The sequence below is a fragment of the Neopsephotus bourkii genome, unplaced genomic scaffold, assembly GCF_033783945.1.
Source record: "Neopsephotus bourkii isolate Nb327-2 ecotype Australia unplaced genomic scaffold, CSIRO-AGI_Nbou_v1 NB_682, whole genome shotgun sequence".
NCBI lineage: Eukaryota > Metazoa > Chordata > Aves > Psittaciformes > Psittacidae > Neopsephotus > Neopsephotus bourkii.
Window position 1 is genome coordinate 217,638 of NW_026901181.1, and position 22,241 is coordinate 239,878.

The window sequence follows — 22,241 nt, forward strand, 5'->3', positions numbered from 1 at the left end:
AGCAGCTATAAAAACGTATGGGGGAAGTATTTTTAAGTTATTGCAAGGCAACAGTGCAGGAAACACCAAAGACACACACTTGGGATTTTGGAGAGAATCACTTCTCTCATTGCTGCATTCCACCCAAATGCAGGCTGTATGGATACCTGTGTACGCTGCAATATGCAAATACACAAGTACCATGGAAAAGTGGAGTTGGAGACTGACACACACTGACAGCATCAAAGTTTGATTAAAAATGACCCATCCTCGTGGGGTAGCAGCCCTGGCACCCATTGCCTCCTACACTGCCAGCTGCTGCCATTACACGTTGTCCCTTGAGACACTGAAGTTGAGAGCCACAGTCACAACAACATAAAGATGTCCTGGATGATGCACCAGCAGAGCAGAGTGCTCTCATTCTTCACCATTACTAGTCACAACAAATACAGACAATGCTTTTAAAGAGCTGTGCTGAACAAGACTGATACTTCCTCTGATCCACATGCTCCCAAGAACAGAAAGGTAGTTTCACAGCTGGAGCTCTCCCATATTAACTCATCTGCCAGACTGGGCTGAAATAATTTAGGTCTGAGTTTTAAGATGCCAACAGACATCATCATTATTCGTGTTATCTTTGCAAAAATGAGGCACATAATCCCATGGGAGAAACTTTTTAAAGTGCTCAGAGAGATGTGCTTTGGGGTTATGTGAGTCTGCAGTGGGACCAAACACATGCTCCTCAATGGTACCTGGGAAGCTGCTATCAGAAGAATATCATTTTGGTGCCCTTAGAGACCAAAAGGAGCCCCAGGTCCATCACAAACCTTGACCTACGTGCAGAGCCAGGTTTCACACTATGGCTGGTGCACAGTGAATCATGCAAAACCTTCACCCAGGAATCCTGAGACAGACATTATGGTTATGCCTAGACAGTCTCTGAAGGTATCTTATCCCTTAGCAAACTCATGATGTGGTTGTCTGATTCAGTGTCACTGAGCAGAATATAGGCTACAGTTCAGTAACACACTGACATTTACTGCTGACAAAAAGACAAGAAGAGGAGTGCTTCCATTTCAGCACCAGCACTCAGTAAGTGTAGCTGGCATGCCTACTGTGACCCATAAAGTCATTAAGACAAGCCCAGAATTACACAGGAACTGAATATCTCTTCATCTGCCATTCCCCCATAGCCATGACGGAAACCTCTGAAAGACTGTAGTGGCAAGATGCTCTGAGCTGGGATCACAATCCACCTTGCTTACCATTTGAAGTACTTAAAAGCACATTTTAAGCCTTGCTTCTCTTCTTAAGCAGCAGCAAATGTTCAAGACTTTAAAAACATAATTACAACACATCTCTATACCCGCTGCTGTAAACCCTTTTATTTAGGTGTCTTACAAAGGTTTTGCTGCAAATCCTGGCAGAAAAAACAACTCGGGAGTTTACCACTGAAAAAATATAATGGATCACAACTGCTGCTGCCAAGACCCTGGCCGGATCAACCCATATTTGTCTTAAAACACGTGTCTTTATGCAAGTTTCGCACAATATTAACACACGATCTCCCTGCATTAGCTACTGTCTACCACAGTGTGTGGTTTCACTGCAGTTCTGCAGGCAGTTTCTACAAAATACATAGGCTTCTTCTTGTCTCCCACTATGGCTAACCTCCAGGAGAAAGCTCCTACTACCAGCAGTGCTTGCAGAAACCTAACAGCACCAACCAGTGCAACACAAACTTCATGCCCATTCTGAAGCAAGCTGCTGCACAGCAGAGGTGATGAGGGCTGGTGTCTCATCACAGATTCATAGACTGGTTTGAGTTAGAAGGGACCTTAGAGGCCATTCAGCTCCAATCCCCTGCCACGGGCAGGGACCCCTTCCACTGGAGCAGCTTGCTCCAAGCCCCTGTGTCCAACCTGGCCTTGAACACTGCCAGGGATGGGGCAGCCACAGCTTCTCTGGGCAACCTGGGCCAGTGCCTCAGCACCTCATCCCTACCTCTCCCATCCAACGTGCCGCATGCCTGAAGACGGTATGAATGAACCTGGATGCCACTGGGGAGAAGCTGCCCTTCAAGCTCATCTCCCTTTACCTCCTCTCACTGAATAGGCACACACGTCCTTATCAGTGACCTTGCATTTCTAACCTCATCAGGTCTTCCTGCTGCCATCACAACTAGCCAGCAGCACCAATGAAGAGGGAGGTAATGTACTTACTTAGTCCAAGGTCTTTGAATTCTGGGAGACTCGCTGAGGCACAAAGCTGATAGAAGATGTGGTAGTTGCGCTCATCCTCCGCCTATGGGAAAACATTGAGTTACCAGAGGCACAAAGAGGTTACAGCACTGCTACCGACTCAGCCCAGTGCTCACTGAGCCCGGGGCTATCCCTACCCCATCTCCTGCTTCCCACCATCAAGACCCTCTCAGTGCCACCAGGAAGACAGAGATCTTTTGCCATCTGGGAAAGAGAAGGTGCTAAGCCTTGTCCTGACCCATGTACCTTGCCCATCTTGCAAGTGAAATAAACAACTTTATATTATCTTCTATGCCTTATCCTTATCTGGGATAACTGTGCTAACAGAGCTAGCGAGCATCACTTTGCAAACTGACAACATAAAAGGAGGGGCCTACACTCATGGCTTCCCAAAGTTGTTTCTTTTTATGAATTTGTAGGTTTGGGGGTTTTGTTGTGTAAGGACACAAGTGTTTCAGCTGCTTATGACCTAGATCTCAAGCACAAACCAAGAAAGCTTGTCCTGAGCCCAGCACAAGAAACCTGCGTGATGTGTCACAGCAGTGACATTAGCCTCCTCAGCCCCTCTCCTGCTTCTCCTCCATCTTGAGACCTGAAGACTGTTGCCTCGCATTTATTTTTCTTAGCTTTTCATGTAAAACCTCTTTTTCAGTAAAAACCTCTGCTGCTGCCCAGAGAAAGCTTTCCATCCCTGCCCATCAACCAGGCCAGGAGCAGCAGTCCCTCCTTTGGCCTCCAGCCTCAGGTAGATGGAGGTAGCAACCAGAGCCCAACTAACAAGTCCCCCAGGTACTTATGAAGTCATCAGATTGGGATCATCAAGAAAAACTGCAAAAGACTGAGTCTGAAAGACACATCTTGGAGCTGTCTCCACCAGGAAAAATACCTTTAGAGTGGTATTTTTAATCCACAGAAAGACACAGACTATTAAATTTCCTGGACTAGAGTACAAAAAGAAAGGAATCAAAAAAAAAAAAGCACAACTCCTCACCTGGAATACAACTCGTGATTTTTCCAACAGGTAAGTCCTCATACGGGCACCAATGATGTGGTATCCTTTATTAAAGCCAAGCTGAATGTATTTCCCAAAGCGACTGCTGTTGTCATTCCTTGTTGTTTTAGCATTACCAATTGCCTGCATGAAACAAAATTAAACATTAACCTTTAATTTTTAAGGTTTTTTAAACATTTAAATGTGTAATCAGTGTTACGTAAACACTCATGGAGGATTTGAGGAAAACCCCTTCCCAGATGCAGAAGGCAGAGCAACGACATGACTTTTGGGAAAATTCTTCCCTGAAAATCTGGTGTTTCAGAATTTTTATAGAACAAAAACACATAGAAACAGCAATGATTATTTGTGCAGTAATTAGATCATCTACAACCCAACAGCCACAGCACTCCTGTTTCATCTTTTCCACCGCTGTTCCCCTGTTCTGAGATAATATGCCTCAAGCAAGCATGGAAGTAATGAAAGGGCATGGACATGTACAGAGAAGAGCCCTCAGGTGCATCTTGAAGGATGTCTGCCTGTCCCAGCCTTTACTTGCAGACTGCCTCAACCTATGGTAGCTCCTGGGGAACATGCCAAGCACACATATTTAGCAAGAATCATGCTATTACCTACAGCATCACATTGACATCATCCAAAATTTTTTGATCATAGCACCTGATGCCTCCTATTGCATGCAGCGGGCTCCCCAGGGAATTACTCTGTGCAGTACAGTGCTGCCTACACAAAAGAGGCCGTTGCACATGCAAAGCTGCTCCTTGTTGCCTGCCCCTTTGGTTGTTCGACCTCTCCATTGAGTGTTGAGGGTTCCTTGACCCAGCAGCCTCAGCATCACACTCAGAGCAAGCCCTGTCTGCTCCATACCCTATCCATTCACCAGCAATCCAACCCCTATGTAGATAATTTATCTCCTCTCTCCAAAGCCCATTTATCATAGAATGGTTTGATTTGGAAGGGACCTTAAAGCTCACCCAGCTCCAACCACCTGCCACAGGCAGGGATACCTCCCACTAGAGCAGGCTGTTCCAAGCCCCGTCCAACCCCTTTACTGCAGCTCACCCTTCCACATCACTTACAGTGCTCCTAGATCCACAGTCCCCATTTCCCACATCCAACCTTTCAGCACTTACCCCAAACCGTACATAAAAGCAGCAGGGCAGAGGCAGAGCATTCACACTCCATTTCTGCACAGAAACTAATGCCCCAGAAAATGGGGTTCACAAACTGCTACAACACACACTACAACTAGGTATTTTGCTTGCTGAATGGAGCATCCAGAACACCATCATCACCTTATCTCATGTGTTTCAATTCCTTGGCTATAAAGCAGAGATACCTACCTCACCCTCCAAGCAGGGACATATATCCTACACATCAAAAACAGCACACCTCAGCACTAAGGACTATTTCACGACACACACACCCCTCTACTCCATCTTCACACTAGTTCTGGGGTTTTTGCACATCAGGCAGTTCTATTTGTTGATTTTTGCATGAAAAATGTTCTCAACAATTTCCAGTAAAGACAGACAGTGTCCCTCTCCCCAGCACTCAGAAATTACATCCGGAACTGAACACAGGCAAGAAAAATAGAGCAACAAAATTATGGGGTCACACAGAAGAATAGTGTGCACTATTTATTTTTCCTTGGATGCTTTTTAAGTGTTCCCAGGTATTGCAGCTACATTTCACAGAGGCAAAAGAGATGAGCAAGGAAAGGAGTACACCAGCATGAAGCCCACACCACAGCAGATCATTGAGTGTTCTCTGCCAGCCTTACAGTTCCTACTCCTCACCTGCACAGCTACTTGTTTTATCATTCCAGCTAGCACCCCACATCAGGCAGCACGATGCCAGATCAAGCATGCTGCTTCTGGGTCTGGGATGGGCTTGGGTTTTGTCCTAGATCAGCCACCACCTCAGTGTCTATTACAACAATTCTGGCCATGAGTGGTGGGAAACTTCCCTGCAGGTTAGTCCAAGTCTAAGGTTAAGTACAGGACTTGAATTATTTTGCAAACGAAGGCACTCTGACTCCAAAATCCCTTTGGAAAATAGGTTTACACCTTTATTTTCACCATCTGGACATGGTGCAATGAAGTAAAGTCGCTTTTCCCCTTCTTTTTATCTTTACAAAAGGAGATTTTTTTCCTCAGAGCAAGAATTTCCCTATAACGAGACTTGTTATTTCCCTATATGACCGGCTGCAATAGAAAATTCACAAAAACAGAACTGCATTGAAATATCTCAAAACAGATTAATCCTTTTCTTTTATATTTCACCCTTCTACAATTAAATAAAATTAGGAGGTATCATGCAGTGGCAAAACAAGGAGAAAGATGAACATGACAAAATATTAATGATGAGCCTACCACTCAGGTTCTCCGCCCTGGAGCCCCATCAGATCCCAGCTCCTGAAGCCATGCTGGGGATGTACAGACTCAGGTTCAAGACCATGCAATAGAGGAGCAATTGGGCCTAGCTAAATGGAAGTTATAAGTGTATTTCTGTGCTGCAGCCCAGCTCAGGGCTGCTGTGAGGCTGCAAATTAGGTCTGGCTCACAAGCCCCTGCAGGTCTCACTGTTTCTGTGACTTCTGGAGACACACAGAATTCACTACAAGCAGGATAAAGGAAATGCTGCAGCTTTTACCTCCATAATTGGGCTCGATGCGAGGACTTTGGTCTCGATGTTGGTCTCGCTGCCAGAACCACCAACGGTTGCAAAGAAGCGCATGGCATATTTGGCAGAAACTGTCTTTCCAGCACCAGACTCCCCGCTCACAATGATGGACTGGTTCTTCTCATACCTGTTGCAGCAGAGTAGAAAAGCATCTGTGAGTTAATCCACTTCCTTGTTAACAGTTTGTTTGTGTCATGCAATGATCTTCCATCTTCACATGTCATCGACTCCCTTGCCTTATTGCCTATGTTATGGATGCTGGATTTACTCTGTACTGCACCAAAATAATGGCGAATAATACATAGTAGTGGTACGTTTCAGCTAAAACATAAAGGACATTTTGAGCATCTCCAGAACATCTCCAAGGACTTGCAGAGACAGCAGGAGATCAACTCCTGCATGAGGTGCTGTGGCTTTCTTCACTCCTGGAGTACATAGCCTGGCAGTGGGAAACTCATCCTTTCATACCACAGTAACAAACCTTCTCTGCTATACATTTGCCTGGAGAACAAGCAGCACCGGATAAATATCAGTTTCTACTATTATATATCTTATTTTATCCTCCAACACCTTCACTCTAGCATTTGAGATCTTTCTCTCCAAAATAGTTGTGAAAGTCGCTCATGTAGCCAATTGCTGAGATATTATGCTCAAAATAAGTTAAGAACATTGAAGTTGTGAAGTCAAGCTCCTGAAAACTGAGTTGTTGTACTCTGTTCTTGTGAGACCTCACCTAGAGCATTGTGTGCAGTTCTGGTGTCCTCAACATAAAAAGGACATGGAACTGTTGGAACAAGTCCAGAGGAGGGCCATGAGGATGATCAGGGGACTGGAGAAACTTCTGTATGGAGGTAGGCTGAGAAAGTTGGTGCTGTTCAGTCTGGACCTCATAGCCTCATAGCAGCCTTCCAGTAACTGAAGGGGGCCTACAAGGATGTGTGGAGGGACTCTTTGTTAGGGATTGTAGTGACAGGACAAGGAGTAACAGGTTAAAACTTAAACAGGGGAAGTTTAGATTGGATATAAGGAATAAATTCTTTTCTGTTAGGGTGGAGAGGCACGAGAATAGGTTGCCCAGGGAAGCCGTGAATGCTCCATCCCTGGCAGTGTTCAAGGCCAGGTCGTACAGAGCCTTGGGTGACATGGTTTAGTGTGAGGTGTCCCTGCCCATGGCAGGGGGGTTGGAACTGGATGATCTTAAGGTCCTTTCCAACCCTAACTATTCTGTGATTCTATTCTATGATTCTATGAAATTGCACAAGTCCTACAATTCTCTATGCAATCACATGAATATCAGTATTTTCACATATATACATATGTAACATCTGTTTAAAACTTTGGCAACAACAATACAAAGCATGTCTCTGACATGCTCTGGCAGGCTTTGGTGGCCTTCTATGATGGGGCTACAGAACTGATGGGCAGCAGTAAAGCAGTTGATGTCATCTACCTGGACCTGTGTAAAGCGTTCGACACTGTCCCACACGACATCCTTGTCTCTAAATTGGAGAGACTTCAATTTGATGAATGGAACACTCGGTGGATAAAGAACTGGCTGGATGGCCGCACACAAAGAGTTGTGGTCAATGGCTCAATGTCCGGCTGGAGACCAGTAACGAGTGTGTCCCTCAGGGATCAGTGTTGGGACCGGTCTTGTTTAACACCTTTGTCACTGACATGAACAGTGGGATTGAGTGCACCCTCAGCAAGTTTGCTGATGACACCAAGCTGTGTGGTTCGGTTGATAGGCTGGAGGGAAGGAATGCCATCCAGAGGGACCCTGACACGCTTGTGAGGTGGGCTGATGCCAACCTCATGAAGTTTAACCATGACAAGTGCAAGGTCCTACACCTGGGTCGGAGCAATCCCAGGCACAGATACAGGCTGGGCAGAAAAGAGATTCAGAGTAGATGTGTGGAGAAGGACTTGGGGGTGCTGGTCAATGAGAAAATGAACATGAGCCAGCTTCAGTTTGCGCTTGCAGCCCAGAAAGCCAACCATATCCTGGGCTGCATCAAAAGGAGCATGACCAGCAGGTCAAAGGAGGTGATCCTGCCCCTTTATTCTGCTCTCGTGAGACCTCACCTGGAGTATTGTGTACGATTCTGGTGTCCTCAATATAAAAAGGAGATGGATCTGTTGGAACAAGTCCAGAGGAGGGCCACAAGAATGATCAAGGGACTGGAGCACCTCCCATATTAAGATTGGTTGAGAAAGTTGGGGCTGTTCAGCCTGGAGAAGAGAAGGCTGCATGGAGACCTCAGAGCAGCCTTCCAGTATCTGAAGGGGGCCTGTAGGGATGCTGGGGATGGACTCTTCATTAGGGACTGTAGTGACAGGACAAGGGGTAATGGGTTAAAACTTAAACAGGGGAAGTTTAGATTGGATATAAGGAGGAAATTCTTTCCTGTTAGGGTGGTGAGGCACTGGAATAGGTTGCCCAGGGAGATTGTGAATGCTTCATCCCTGGCAGTGTTCAAGGCCAGGTTGGATAAGGCCTTGGGTGATATGGTTTAGAGCGAGGTGTACCTGCCCATGGCAGGGGGTTTGGAGCTTGATGAACCTGAGGTCCTTTCCAACCCTAACTATTCTATGATTCTATGACATCAGACTCACACTATCTATCCCCAAATCCTCCCAAATTGTAAGTCACTGCTCCAAAGCACAGAGGTACTTCTGGGATCAAGGGGTAAAACCAGACAAATGAAGAGTTTAAAAGCAATTCCTGGTAGACATCACTAAGTAAAGCCTGTCGCACTCCTGGAGCTTTGCAAAAGCTTTAAAGAATGACTCGCTCATTAACAGAAGGATGGGGCAGACTTACCTGCCCTCCGAGCACACACCAAATTTGCTTACAGAAGTGTTGACATCTCCAGGGCACAGGACTTTGCATAGGGAACATGAGGGTGCCTCACCTCAGGTAGCTTTTGAGCTTTGCATAGAGCGCAAGACTCATCCTAATGCCTTTTTCTACTTGCAAAATTCATCATTTACACAAAAAAAAACCCCTCTTGCACAAGTCATCATGGCTATATTAAATACCCAGCTTTTCCCACCATGGGTGCACAAAGTGGTACCCATTAGATACATCTCAATAATTAATCAGTTTAATGTGCCTGAGCTGCAAGGCAAAGGAAGGATCAGGGCACCAAGAGGAGCTCATTTTGAGGAGAACTATATCCCTCTAGTCAAAGATCTGCTGGCACTGAGAGCAAGTGCCTCTGGTGCAGTGGGATCTGCTCCCTGTTGCATCCTGGCACATGGCAAACCCAACACCTCTGCAATCTGGCCACAGACTTTGGGAAGGAAAGAGTTTTCATTACAGGATTTGATATAAGCTCCAAAGCTTCAGAGGTATAAGGATAAGCTGTAAGTATGTAATTGAGTGTGGTTTTAAATAAGATCAAATTAAACTTCCCAGAATCTATCTGGCTTTCATGAATCAGGGCTGAATACAGGCACACAAAACCGTATATACCAGTGCAACAATAAATTTAGACTTTGCAGTTCTTTTGACATCAGGAAACACCATAAAAATGCATTTCAATTTAAGGTACTTGGTTCAAGTTTATACCAGCAAGAGACGAGAATAGGGGCTAAATGATTGCCATGCATCACTCTTACTCTTTCAACAAAAATACAAAGATGCTGCAACACCACACTATTACTTTCCCCTGCTGTCAGGCATGTACACCTTAATTACTTCAAGAATTCTGACCCTATAAAGTCAAACATGTGATATTTTGGAGCAAACCACAACTTTGTGATACTTCCAGCACTGGCAAGCTAATGTCCAACTCTGTTTATATTTTACAGGTACCAATTCACAAAGTGCATCCTATCCACCCCTTATCCAGCTCCACCAGTCTCCTGGGCATCACCCATTAGGAAGGCAAGAGGAACCTCCAACCACCCTTAGCTCTACCACCTGTGAACTGAGCACAGCCTCACCCAGGCAGACAACAACCTGGAGATGGTGTTCCTGGTGACTCAACCCAGGTGAGGACAACCTGCACGTCTTACCCAGGACTTGCTAAGTCATGGCTATATGCCCCCCCCGTACATCTTGGCACAGCCACCGTGACTCTGCTGCAGGCAGCCAGCTGGCAGGATGCAGACAGGGGCCTGCCAACATGCCCGTCTCACACCTCTGCACTTCCATGGGTATGCAATAAAGCTGGTTTTGTAACATAAGCCATCAGACACATGAGTCCAATGGAGGAAACCTGTGCCAACTTCAGAGTTAGGAAGGAAGACTAAGCACCAAAACCAGAAGTATGCTGGATAAACCCACATCTACAGTTCCTGGGACAGGTGATGGCAGTGATACATCATGGTTTATCTCTGGTTAAAGTAGGTGACAAGTTTTAACTCTGATTTAATCTTTATGGACAACCACTTGCTGAAGTCCACCAGTGAACATCCCATGTTGGTTATGAGTAGTATGCAACACATAAAACTTGTGTTGGCTACAAAGAAATCACAGAATCATAGTATTGTAGAATAGTTAGGGTTGGAAATGACCTTACGATCAGCTCTGGCATGGGCTGCAAGAGCAGATGAACAGACTATTCTTCATCGGAGGCGAGGAAGAAGAGGTGACAACCAAGATCTCTGCCAGCAAGCGCTGGCCTTGCAAAAGGAGCTCTGCAAATGGAAAGGTGTCTGTCTGGCTTAGAGCTACACTTGCCTGAAAGTCACTTGAGAATTTTTGCTCATTCTGTTCAGAAAACGTTTCATTGCCACTTTTTTTTTTTAAAGTCAAGATGAAAACTACACAATTCTGAGAGAGAACTTTTGGATGAATGAAGCCAATAAAGCTCAAAATAGAGAATTATGCATTACTTGGCATCCAGTCAGCACTTCTACAAGGTAGTGTTTTCTAATCTCGCTTTTTTCTGTTTAGGATTCAGAACTAATACCTCTTGCTACCAAACTTCTCCACGTCAGCTACTGGGGTATGCCTGGCTGAAGCAGGCAGAGACCAACCCACCAGGGAGATCATCCAAGGGGATCTCCAGACCCACAGTCTCTGTGGAATTCAGGTCCCATCACAAACTGCCTTTTACATGGCATCCTGAGTGTTGTACTCCTGTCTCTAGCTTGCCTTATTTTAAAACTACCATTATTCTCCAAAAGACATTGAACCTAGTGATAAAAACCAAGGACAACACCATTTACTGCTACTACGGCTGCTCGGCCTCATTTCATTAGACCTTCTCAGGAATTTGCCCTAACAGCTGATGTGCAGATACATGGAATACGCCAGGCAGGTTCTCCATGCATTGCACAAGAAAACTTCTGGAGTTGTTTTATATTAATTAAAAAATGAAAGTTAAAAGAAAGCTGCCTGTTTCCACCATTCCATGATTCCAAGCAAGACAGCAAGGGCACTCCAGCTCCTGCTTTTGCAGTAATGTGTCTCATGTCTGTTTTCAGTGGAAAACGCACATTCAGACATTTCTTTTTCAACTTCAGGAACAAAAGCCTTAGGAATAAAGGCTACAGAGGCTTTCCCTTCTTCAGCATACAAGTTAATCAACTGCTGGTGCCAGCAGGGATAAAACAGATGAACCCCACAGAGCAGCTGGTAGCAAGCAGGCTGCTCAGCAAGCAGAAATGGTTAAAACCAGGCAGTTCTTGTTTGTATTCAGCATGGAATAAAATGTATTTAAATATTTTCCCATTGTGCGGGTGCAATACGCTACAAAGATGCTTGAAATACAGTCAATTTTGGCAGCATCAGCACAGAATTACTGTGGAAATAAAGCCTGGCTAAAATGGAATGCTATGGGTGAATATCATGCTGCAGCATGGCAATACTGTCACATCTCCTGGGACTTACATGGCTCTTGTGCGCTTTGGGGATGTCACTCTTGCTTGTTATGCTGCTATGAAGTGCGTAAGTACTCTTCTCACCAAACACATGATGCACACATACCAGCACACAACATGCTCATGCTCATCCAGCAGGCTAGAGTATGGAATGGGGATCAGGTTTCAACAATGGCCAAAGGTGCTGTTCCCAGCACATGCTACCGCTGCAGCTCAAAACTAGGTATGAGGCACTTAAAGATGCAGCCTCCCAACCTTCACCCCCAAACCTTCACCTTCATGGGCCTGCAGAAGTTTAGTTTCTTCACTTTCTAAGACAGCCTGGAATACTAATACCATCATCTGAGCTACAGCTTCCATTCATTGGAGACGCTTACAAAACCATCAAGGAGCGTATGTCCAACCAGAATGAAGTCCAGGATTGTTTCTTCAATGCAAGGTGCCAAAGACTTCCAAAGCTGCTATGTAGGTGAGTAACAGATCCCTTTTTATCATGTTATGAGCAATGCCCGTCACAACACTCACCCTTGGACAGACATGCAGCAAGAGTTGGGAGAGGTGAATATGGCAGTCACTAGAGTTTTGGCGTTTTAACACTACATGAAAAATACCATAGAATCACAGAATGGTTCCGGTTGGAAAGGACTTTTCAAGGTCCAAGTATCCTGCAACTAGATAAAGTTGCTTGGAGTCCCATCTAACCTGAGCTTAAGTGTTTCCAGGAATGGGGCATCTACCACTTCTCTGGGCAACCTGTGCCAGTGCCTCACCACCTTCATCATAAAAAAAAACCCTTCTTCCTTATATCTAATCTAAAGCCTCACATATACCAGCGGTTTTTTTATTAAGGCAACATCTAAAGGTGTTTCACAAGGAAAAAAAAAAGTCAGTTGTCTATGAAGAGAAAGGGCACTTCGAACAGATACCTGCACTGGTTAGGACTAGCTGCTAATCATCAGCCTTTGCATTGAGGAAAAGGATTTCCCTGTTTAAGCAGTCAGTCCTTTACCTGCAGCAATGCAGAGAACACCGCTACCCCTGAAGCCTGGGAAAGGTGTGTAGAAATGTCAAAATTTCAAGCGTACCCAACTGGAGACACTCTCCAACTGTACCAAGATCTGCACCCACTCTGGTTGCATCAGAGCAATCACACATGAAACACTGCTCAGTGTTTCCATATGAGTTATCAGTCTGGGAGTGTCATTAGTCATTGTAATATATGATATCCCATCGATTTACCTGGTAAAGTCAGTGCTGAATGTCCCTGCAAACTCCTCACTGCAGGCAAAGGGATGGTCAAGCTATGGCAATACCAAAAGGGCTGGACACAGACAGTGATGGACCCCTCTGTCAAGAAGAGACAGGGGACATCCCAGTGTCCTTGTACACATCCAACATTCTTAGCCTTCCCCAACACAGCTTGAAAGCAGGAGTATTTGAAGATAAACATACTCCAAATGTTCTCCAAACCTGAAGCACAGAACTTTTCCAAAGTCAGCTTTTGTCAAAGCAGCAACCTACAGCTATAAGAAGGGACCTAGAATTTACAGGACTCGTTTTTATAATCATGTCTTCAGAAAACAGTCACTGGCACCAGCAGCTTAAGCAAACCACTGCAAACTTCATCCTGATCACAGCAACAAGAGTAAAAACAGTTGCACTGAAACCACAGCTCCTCTGAGAGAGAAAAATATCCAAAGCAAACCACGACAGAGCCAGACTCTGTGAATAATTATCAGGGGTCACTCCAGCTCTAATCCCAGATCCAACACTAATTCTGTGCTGTGGAACAAGTCAATAAATCTCTCCACTACGGACATCATATTTAACCTACTTCTTTCAGGATGCTTGGAGGATTAGTGTTCATAAAGCAATCTGAAGATTAAAAATGCTTTAGGTACTGTAGTTTGAATTTAGCTTCACCACAACAAGAACACCCACAAAGACCCAATGCACAGCAAACTCTAAGACACTGCTGTATTGACAGCACTGTTCAGGCTAAAGAGTTTAGCTATTGCATTACGTTGTTAGCAATACATAAAATGCAATAATCTAATTACCATAGGATTGCATTGCCCCAAGTACTAACAACAGTGATGAAAACTGAGATGGGTCTAACTCTGCCTTCACATGAATAAACAGAAGTTGTGCCCTATAAAGATTAAAATCAGTGTGTTCCAGCATTGTACTGTGGATAAGAGCTGCCTCAGAAATGACCTCTGAAGCCAGGAATCATTCCCATCTTAGTGGGATAAGTGGAATTTGGGCCAGCAGAGCTGCTGCCACTCTCAGCAGCAATGTTTTACTTGTTGGCTTTAATTTGGGTATTTAATATACCAGGCCTGGCATCGTCAGTCAGCACATACATGAAAACACAACTTTGGGATAGTGGGACTTTTCCCCCAGAGAAACCCAAGAAGACATTATTTAGTGTCTGGTTGAACAAGAGTGTTTAAGGGCATGCTTTCTCTTTGCATTATCACACATCTGCTGCAAATGCATGTTTTAAGCCACAGATGCTGAAGCCAGCAGCAACGTAAGGATGGCTTTTCAAATGCTACATGTTTTTCTGGGCCTTTCTTACACTGCAGCTCTCATAAACAACACGAATTATTAGCCTATACTTTTTTCTCTTTTTTTTCTTTTTTTTTTTTTTGTTTTTTTTTGTTTTGATGTAGACATATTTTTATATAGTGACTTGTACTGATGGGGAAGAATAATTAATTCTTTCACCAACATCCTACACCGAACATGAGGTACATCACAACTCCAAAATACACTTTGGCCAGAACCACCCCAAAGCTGCTGTACCCTTTCTCCATCCTGGTACCATCACAACTGTAGAGACAGCATTGCACTTTAGTGCAAAAACTAAAGAAAGAACACAATAACATCCCATTTCAGTGATCCTAAAGCCTGGTGTAATGTCCATCAGCTTTTGCAGGTGTCCCTGGGGGATGTTAGATCATGCACACCCAAGGTCTTACTTCAGAAGACGCATGAGGGTCCATCCTGAGCAGCTTCCAAGCCAATTTACCTACAAATACCTGGGTTTTAGCAACAAATCAGAGAAAAAAAATGAGCTTGAATTTCTCAGAATCATAGAATCCCAGACTGATTTAGGTTGGAAGAGACCTTAAAGCTCATCCACTTCCAACCTCTTGCCATGGGCAGGGACACCTTCCACTACAGCAGCTTGCTCCAAGCCCCTGTGTCCAACCTGGCCTTGAACACTGCCAGGGATGGGGCAGCCACAGCTTCTCTGGGCACCCTGTGCCAGTGCCTCAGCACCCTCACAGGGAAGAGCTTCTGCCTAAGACCTCATCTCAGTCTCCCCTCTGGCAGGTTAAAGCTTGTCCCATTTGCTGGGAAAAGCCTACAAGTAGTGGTTTGGCCCTAAATGGAAAGGATGAGCTCGCAGCATGATGCTCAAAGAACAAGTAACATGCAAATTAACCTTCCCTTCTGCAGCAGTCGCCAGCAGCACCGTTCCTTCTATACAGCACTATTTAACACGCACACCAATCTGATGTTTCTAACACTGAGATCAAATACCACGGTGCAAATTAAGATGTCTTTGCAGAGGTCAGAGCACTTTTAATGTGATGCTCCAGAAAACTCTTCCTATGAGAGCAGTGGGAGTCCCACTGGTCCTAGCTCATTGACGGACTTTCTCCCCGAACTGCTTTGTGCAGCCGGCTGGAAATGCCCCTTCAATAGCAAAGAAAATCCTGAGTGCTCAAAGTTCCTGCAAAATGCTGAGCTGTCTCCAGTCTTCCCACCAATCCCTGAGGGCAGGCAGGCGGGATGACCTTCTCCCAGGATTTATGCTTTGCATAGCCCATTGGGGAAGAACACAAGCTCCTCAGCCACACTTAAAAGAGGTCAGCAATTCTTTTGTGTGCCGTTTTTAATGAGAGCAAAACACGCACCCTGCCAATTTTATTAGCTCTCTGGCACCCTGAAGCTCTTTTCTGCGCTGGGATCACATCACAGAGCATCCCCGGCTCTGACCAAAGCCACCCGCAAGCACTGGTCCCTGTGGAGCACTGCAGCCTTACAGATGGAGGAGGCTTTGTACTTCATCCTCCCGAAAAGTATCACAGACAGGCAAGAATCATGCTGGCTTTCTTCTCCCTGAGCTAGTAAGATGATACCCCAGCAGTTCAGCTCTGCAGGCACCAGAAGGACAAGTCTATTGCTCTTCCTCCCCATGGCAGTCCCACAAAGTCCTTCCTACAGACTTCACCTCAACCACTATCAACCACTGAATCTTTTAGAACTCCTGCCTGACCATCTAATTAATTATAGTTGATATACATTGGGAAAACCTCAGAAAGATTTTCAGAAACCACTGGGGCCACTGACTTTGGGTTCTCTGCCCTGAGGTCTCCAGAACTTCACTGGATATAGCAAGCAGTGACTAGGTGGTGGTCAAGGACAATCACAAGTTGTGTTCTGATGTAATTATGATGCTTATAAACACCTTTTTGAATGTTTAATGATATTTGGTGTTACAGCTTTCACACCTCAGAGCTGGAACAGCTCATCTGCATCACAGCAGTAATTACATATCTAATGCAGCCTATTACAGCTCTTTCCAATATTTCACACACAGAGTCGTTATTCTTAGTCACACACTGACCTTTCTGTGCCTTAAGCTGTCCCATGCCAGTGCTGTCCCATTATGTGTATTTATGATTTCTCTGTAAGGGATGTCTCATTTATGATTAAAGCTGCTAGGAGATAGCACAGTTCTCATCCCAGATTGCGAAAAAATAAACTAAAATAGGATCATTTAGTTGGTCACTTAGAGCCTCTCTGTCCTCTCCCATAGCAGGACAAGTAAGACTGGAGGGTGACTCCTCCAGTACCCGACAAACACTATCTAAGTCTCTCCCATTTTTACTCTTCTTTCTTTATATTACCTCTGGAGGAGCTGTGTCCAGTTGCTTCTGCGGACCCTGAGGTTTCACATCAGCATTGATGTGTTCATAGGGTAGCTCTTCCAAAACCTCCTCCCTATCCCACTTTAAGCAGAAGAGACACCCCTCGGTTTCTCTGCTTTCTGAGTTCAAGGCTATTAGTGATTTTATCCTCTGACTCTTTTTGAGAGGTACCTGCTGCAAAGCCCTGCAGAGCTGCAGCACAGGTTGGCCCCACAGTTCACTGTAAACCCTCAGCCCAGCCTCATTCGCCAGGAGACATGAGACCTTTCCCCGCCTTTAATACAACACAGCATTCAGCCTTATTTATTGTGCCAGACTGATTCCTTGCCCATCCCTGCTGGGGGTTAATCTCTCTTGACTCCTACCCGCTCTCTCATTGTATGGCTTTAAATCCTCTTTTAAAGCTTGAAATTTAAAGTGCTTTCAAATGACAGCACCCCCCCACTGTGCCCATACCCCTGCCCATCTTTATGGGGTTAAGCACAGGGCTGATGCTGCAATTTCTGCTCTTTTTCAGCTCTGGCATTGCTCCCCAGAGCAGAAGAAAGCATGGTTGTGGCCATGCACAGTCCCACCAGCACTGCATCTTGCAAGACACAGATCATGTGTGGTGTTTGTTGGTGTAGGCAAGCAGTGATTTTTACATTTTGGCGTATGCTTCTGATAGTGCAATGCAAGACCTGGGTGCACTAACTTCCAAACAAAACAGAACAACACTACTAAACAGAGTTACCCATCTGCAGTCCTAGTACTTAACTATTTAGTGACAGAAACAGCATGCTGGCAACAGGGCTGAAAAGGCAAGACGTGCTATTTCCATATAACTCACAATTTCAGAATCACACAGGAGATGCTGACCCTGGTTTGAATTGCAGGCACCAGGGTTTCTCTGGTACCCACCAAGCAGTCCAGAGATGTAAACCCAGCCCCCAAATAACTTCTATGTTTCTTGTGTTGTTTCTTCTGCAAAACCCATTGACAACACTGTGAGGAGATCCTCACGCTGGGGAGGAAGAAACTCCAGTTTAACCATCAGGGTACCAGAACACTCGCATTCCCACTGAAGTTACAAGTGCCATCTGTGAAAGCATCAGCCTGATGGATACACAAGTGACTAAAGAGTATGACTTCACTCAGTCCACATGTTTCTTAGGAGGCTGCTGTAAGTCTCAAGACTTGCAAGTTACTCGAGATCTTTTTCATCATAAGATTTGAACACTGCACTTATCTTGTGTCTGTTAGCGGACATGAACTGCTGCCATGTCACGCCAGCTAAGAGGTCCACATATGTGACAATAAAGTTGCTACCACAGTGAGATCCAGACATGCTCATTGGAAAACATACAGAATATACAGTAAAGGGTTTATGATGCTTTTGATGCTTGATTTGAGCAAAGACTACCTTCACTACATGCTCCCCATTTCTGGAAGACGTTTTACAGCCTTAGGAGAGCCCATTCTCCTGCCCCACTGCCCACAGTAATGACACACCACGTAATTCTATCACCTAGTTCTGTTCAACTTTGCATTTTATTAATTATATTCCATTATTTTAAAAGTAAATAAATAAAACACCCATTAAGAAATCTTACTTGGACTAGCAAGTCCTGGCTTGAGTGAACTCAACTGGTACAAAAGGAAGAGGTAAATACCAAGGGCACAAAAATCCACACAAATAGATTCAGTACTGCAGCATACTGCGATAATTTTCCCAACACACTGAGCTCAGCATCAAGGGACAACACAGTGACCACATCCACAAGCTGAGCGGACTGAGGATAGCCGGGGAGAAGAAAAATGTGGCTGCAGACATGAAGGAGAGCTAAATAGCCAACTAAAGCCCCAAAGGCTGGAAATGAAAAGCTGGTGTTGCATTGTCCCCCTGCAAACTTCCATCATAGAGCTGGCAATAACCAATGGGACATACCCATCAAGAGGATTGTGGGTTAGGGTTAGCAGTGACAAACAATCCCTGCTCGTGCATGGGAAGCTGCTGGTCAGGCTCACTTCAGCAGAAATGAAGGGTCAAGGGGAATATTCTTGCTAGACTCCAGGCTTCTGCCCAGACTGATGGCACACAAGGGAATCAGAGCCACCGTCAGGATCAGGGCACACAAGGGATCGTTTGTTCCTCTGTAAGGAAAGCAAAAAGCAACCAGCCAGGACACTGGCAGCTATGCTGCTGCTCTGGGCAATCCTGGCTGTCCCCACAAAGCTTTCAGCCTGCTTTCTGCAGCACAAATATCTTCTGCAGCACTCAGAGGTGTAAAAGTCACCAACACCCAATGCATCTCACCAAGTGTATCAGGAGGACAGAAACCAGGAGCAGAGGAGATGGTTGCACTGCTCTGCAGTTAACATGCATCCCAAAGCACAGATTGCTTCAAACTCCACAGCCGCAGCTATTAGCAATCAGTAAATGATCCAGTTTTCTACCACCCCAGTACTTGACTCCAATGCCTCTGGCAGCAGCGCTTGGAGCAAGTTAACTCCATGCTGTGTATTTAGCCTAAAACAATATTGTTTCAGTGAACCGGGTGCAGTTAGTCTCACACTGCGTATGCAGGGAGTTTATAAAGAGCTGGTCACTGTAAAAATTAGAGGCTGTCAAGTGTGAGTTTTAATCACTTGCCTTTATTTAACCTGTTTTACACACAAGTGCTGCAAACCATCCTCCTTGGGAAACACTTTCATTTAAAGGGGAGTTTTAACACATGCACACATACATAGGTGCTCTGAACTACTGCGGCCATAAAAAAGGAATCAGATGATGTTGTACACCCTCTGCAGTCCCTTTTTTTCCCCCGTTTAAATTGTCATTTCCTGATGACTGGATAACACCAGAGGATACAGCAGACGTTTACATCCACCTGTGAAGGTTCCTCCAGCCCCATCTTATGGACATCAACAGCTTGGGGAAGGAAAGAAAGCATAGGACAACTTCACTAACACTTGCACACCAGCAAACATCCTAACTTCTGCCCTGGCACCCTGCCCCTCAGGGCTGTGGCATACTAGAAACCTAGAGAATGAAATAAAAGAACCAAATTGCTTCCAACTTCTCCCATTTACAGAGTCTTAGATTTTGGGCCCTTTTTCCTTGGCATCTACTCAATCCCATTCAATCACCTCCATTGCATCTTCCCAGTGTGCTCTGTGACACTAATAAAGCTAAAATATACATATGTAAATGCTTATTACATACATATATTATGCTTTTATATACTTATAGTATATATGTGATTACATTCTATTTTTTGTCTGGTTTTATAGATATGAAAATGTAGAGATACTTACATTTTTATATATTTTATATAAATATATAATTTATATATTATGATTGTATATTTTATATTTATAATAAATGATAAAGAGATAGAGATGATAAAGAGATAGAGAGATATGACCTTGCCTTCTGCACTGTAAAAGAGCTATTCAAAGTGACCTCATGGTTGCTGATCACATCTGTGCACCGTTTCTCCTATAAAACCAAACACACCTTGTGCCCTCTTTATCCAGATCTTCATGAAAAGGAGGAAAAGTTTGCCCTTAGAGTACCACTGAACTTGAAACTCCGCAGCAGGGGAGAAGCCAGCGCCATAAGCCTGTTCACACACTCGGTCCAAGTTTGTTCTATTTGCCTGTGGCCCCAGAAAAGCCTCAAGCACCATTTCAGCAATGGGGTTTTTTGACAGGTTTATTTCCTCAGTGCAGTGTCTGATCTCAACAAAGCAGTTTACCAAGAACTCAGCTAATGAAGTCCTGCTCCACCACACGAACTGCATGAGGATTATCCCATGCACATATATCACTGCAAAACTTAGAGATGACACTCACCAAACACCAGACAAGCTCATGCAGAAATAACTGCCTGGTGACTACAGGAAGTTATTTATTCACCACCTTTTTGCTCACTGGTGTTGCAAATAACATCAACTGCTTTCCAAATAATCTTCCATGGAGAAGCCTTGTTTTACCCATTTGATTTTCTTACTTACACTGAAGGCATTCTGATTGAAAGGAAACCAGAGAAGTTCAAACAGAATGCACATCTGTAGCATTGTTCTTGCTTTTCTATGATGCGATTTGCATTGTTTGTTTTTAGAATGAGTAATTCCTTTATATATACATATGTATATGTATATATATATATATATACACACACACAAGCCTATATATGCATATACGCAAGCACACAGACAGAAAACAAACCAACTCAGAAGGCTAGCTAGAGATTACCTTTCTGCTCTCAGTCACACTGGAAGTTTGACCTTTTGAGATTGCAGGTTTGAGTTTTATTCCTGGTCTATTGGATGCACCAGACACGACACAACTGTTTAAAAGCTAAAGACACTGCAAAACAAGTGGTAGCTTTGCACCAGTTTAGGTTTAACGTGCTCACAGACCTCCATCCTGATGGCTGAGCTGCCCATGTCCCACCATGCTCACACACACCCCTAAGCAGAGCTGCAGATACAAGGCATCCCACTGAGTTTAAAAAGAAAAACAAGAAAAAAAGGCAAAACTAAGTCCTGTCCAATGCACTACATCCATCATTCATGAGACACACTATCCACACCCCTGCTCCAGCAGCTCCACCACTCTCCCTGCAGCACCACGGAGGGAAAAGCATGGATCAAACTGTGGAGACACAACATCCACTCAGAAGCGTTCAGGTTTAAAATATAGTGTGCTTCACTTTAAGAGCCGTATTTTAAATAATGAGGCAGATTCCTATAATCCACATTACAATCTCCTCTCAGCCCCATTTGAATCCCTCTTTTGTTCCAAGCCTGCAATTACCCTAATACCAGCCTGAGACACAAAGCATCAGAACAGCACTAACAGTGCGCATCTTGTTTATTAAGAGCTCTGAAGGTGGTTATTTCCATGTCTCCTTGCAAACATAGCAATCCTAACCATGCACAGGCAGCAGCTATCAATTATAGGTGGCTGTCAAAAGTAGATTTATTCTGGTAAGCAGCCTTCCAGTATCTGAAGGAGGCCTACAGGGTTGCTGAGGAGGGACTCTTCATTAGGGACCGTAGTGATAGGACACCGGGTAACGGGATCAAACTTAAACAGAGGAAGTTTAGATTGCATACAAGGAGGAAATTCTTTCCTGTTAAGGTAGTGAGGCACTGGAATGGGTTGCCCAGGGAGGTTGTGAACGCTCCATCCCTGGCAGTGTTCAAGGCCAGGTTGGATGAAGCCTTGGGTGGCATGGTTTAGTGTGAGGTGTCCCTGCTCATGGCAGGGGGGTTGGAACTGGATGATCTTAAGGTCCTTTCCAACCCTAACTATTCTATGGTAAGGAGGACAATAAAGGTGAGCATCTCTGGCTAAGGCTTTCTGTTAGTCCACTGCCTGCAAAACAACACAGGCATGAGGGGAACCACAAAGTCTTCCCTAGCACAGACTTCAACAGAAAATTAAGTCCTTGTATTTTAGACACTTATCCAGGAAAATCAATGGGGCCTGTCCACACTGGTCAGCAAAACCCCCACATCCTCCAAATAGAAC

General features: G+C 44.7%; 1 protein-coding gene across 2 annotated transcripts in view; it reads right to left on the minus strand.

Annotated features, from left to right (window-relative positions):
- Nucleotides 1-22,241, minus strand: part of MYO5B (myosin VB) — a 160,364-nt gene that overhangs the window by 98,852 nt on the left and 39,271 nt on the right. For both annotated transcript variants that reach the window (XM_061353572.1, XM_061353571.1), the window contains exons 5-7: nt 5,905-6,061; nt 3,232-3,375; nt 2,202-2,283 (exon numbers count right to left, since the gene is read on the minus strand). In XM_061353572.1, the coding sequence (XP_061209556.1) occupies nt 2,202-2,283; nt 3,232-3,375; nt 5,905-6,061 (383 nt within the window). The remainder of the gene's footprint in view (nt 1-2,201; nt 2,284-3,231; nt 3,376-5,904; nt 6,062-22,241) is intronic.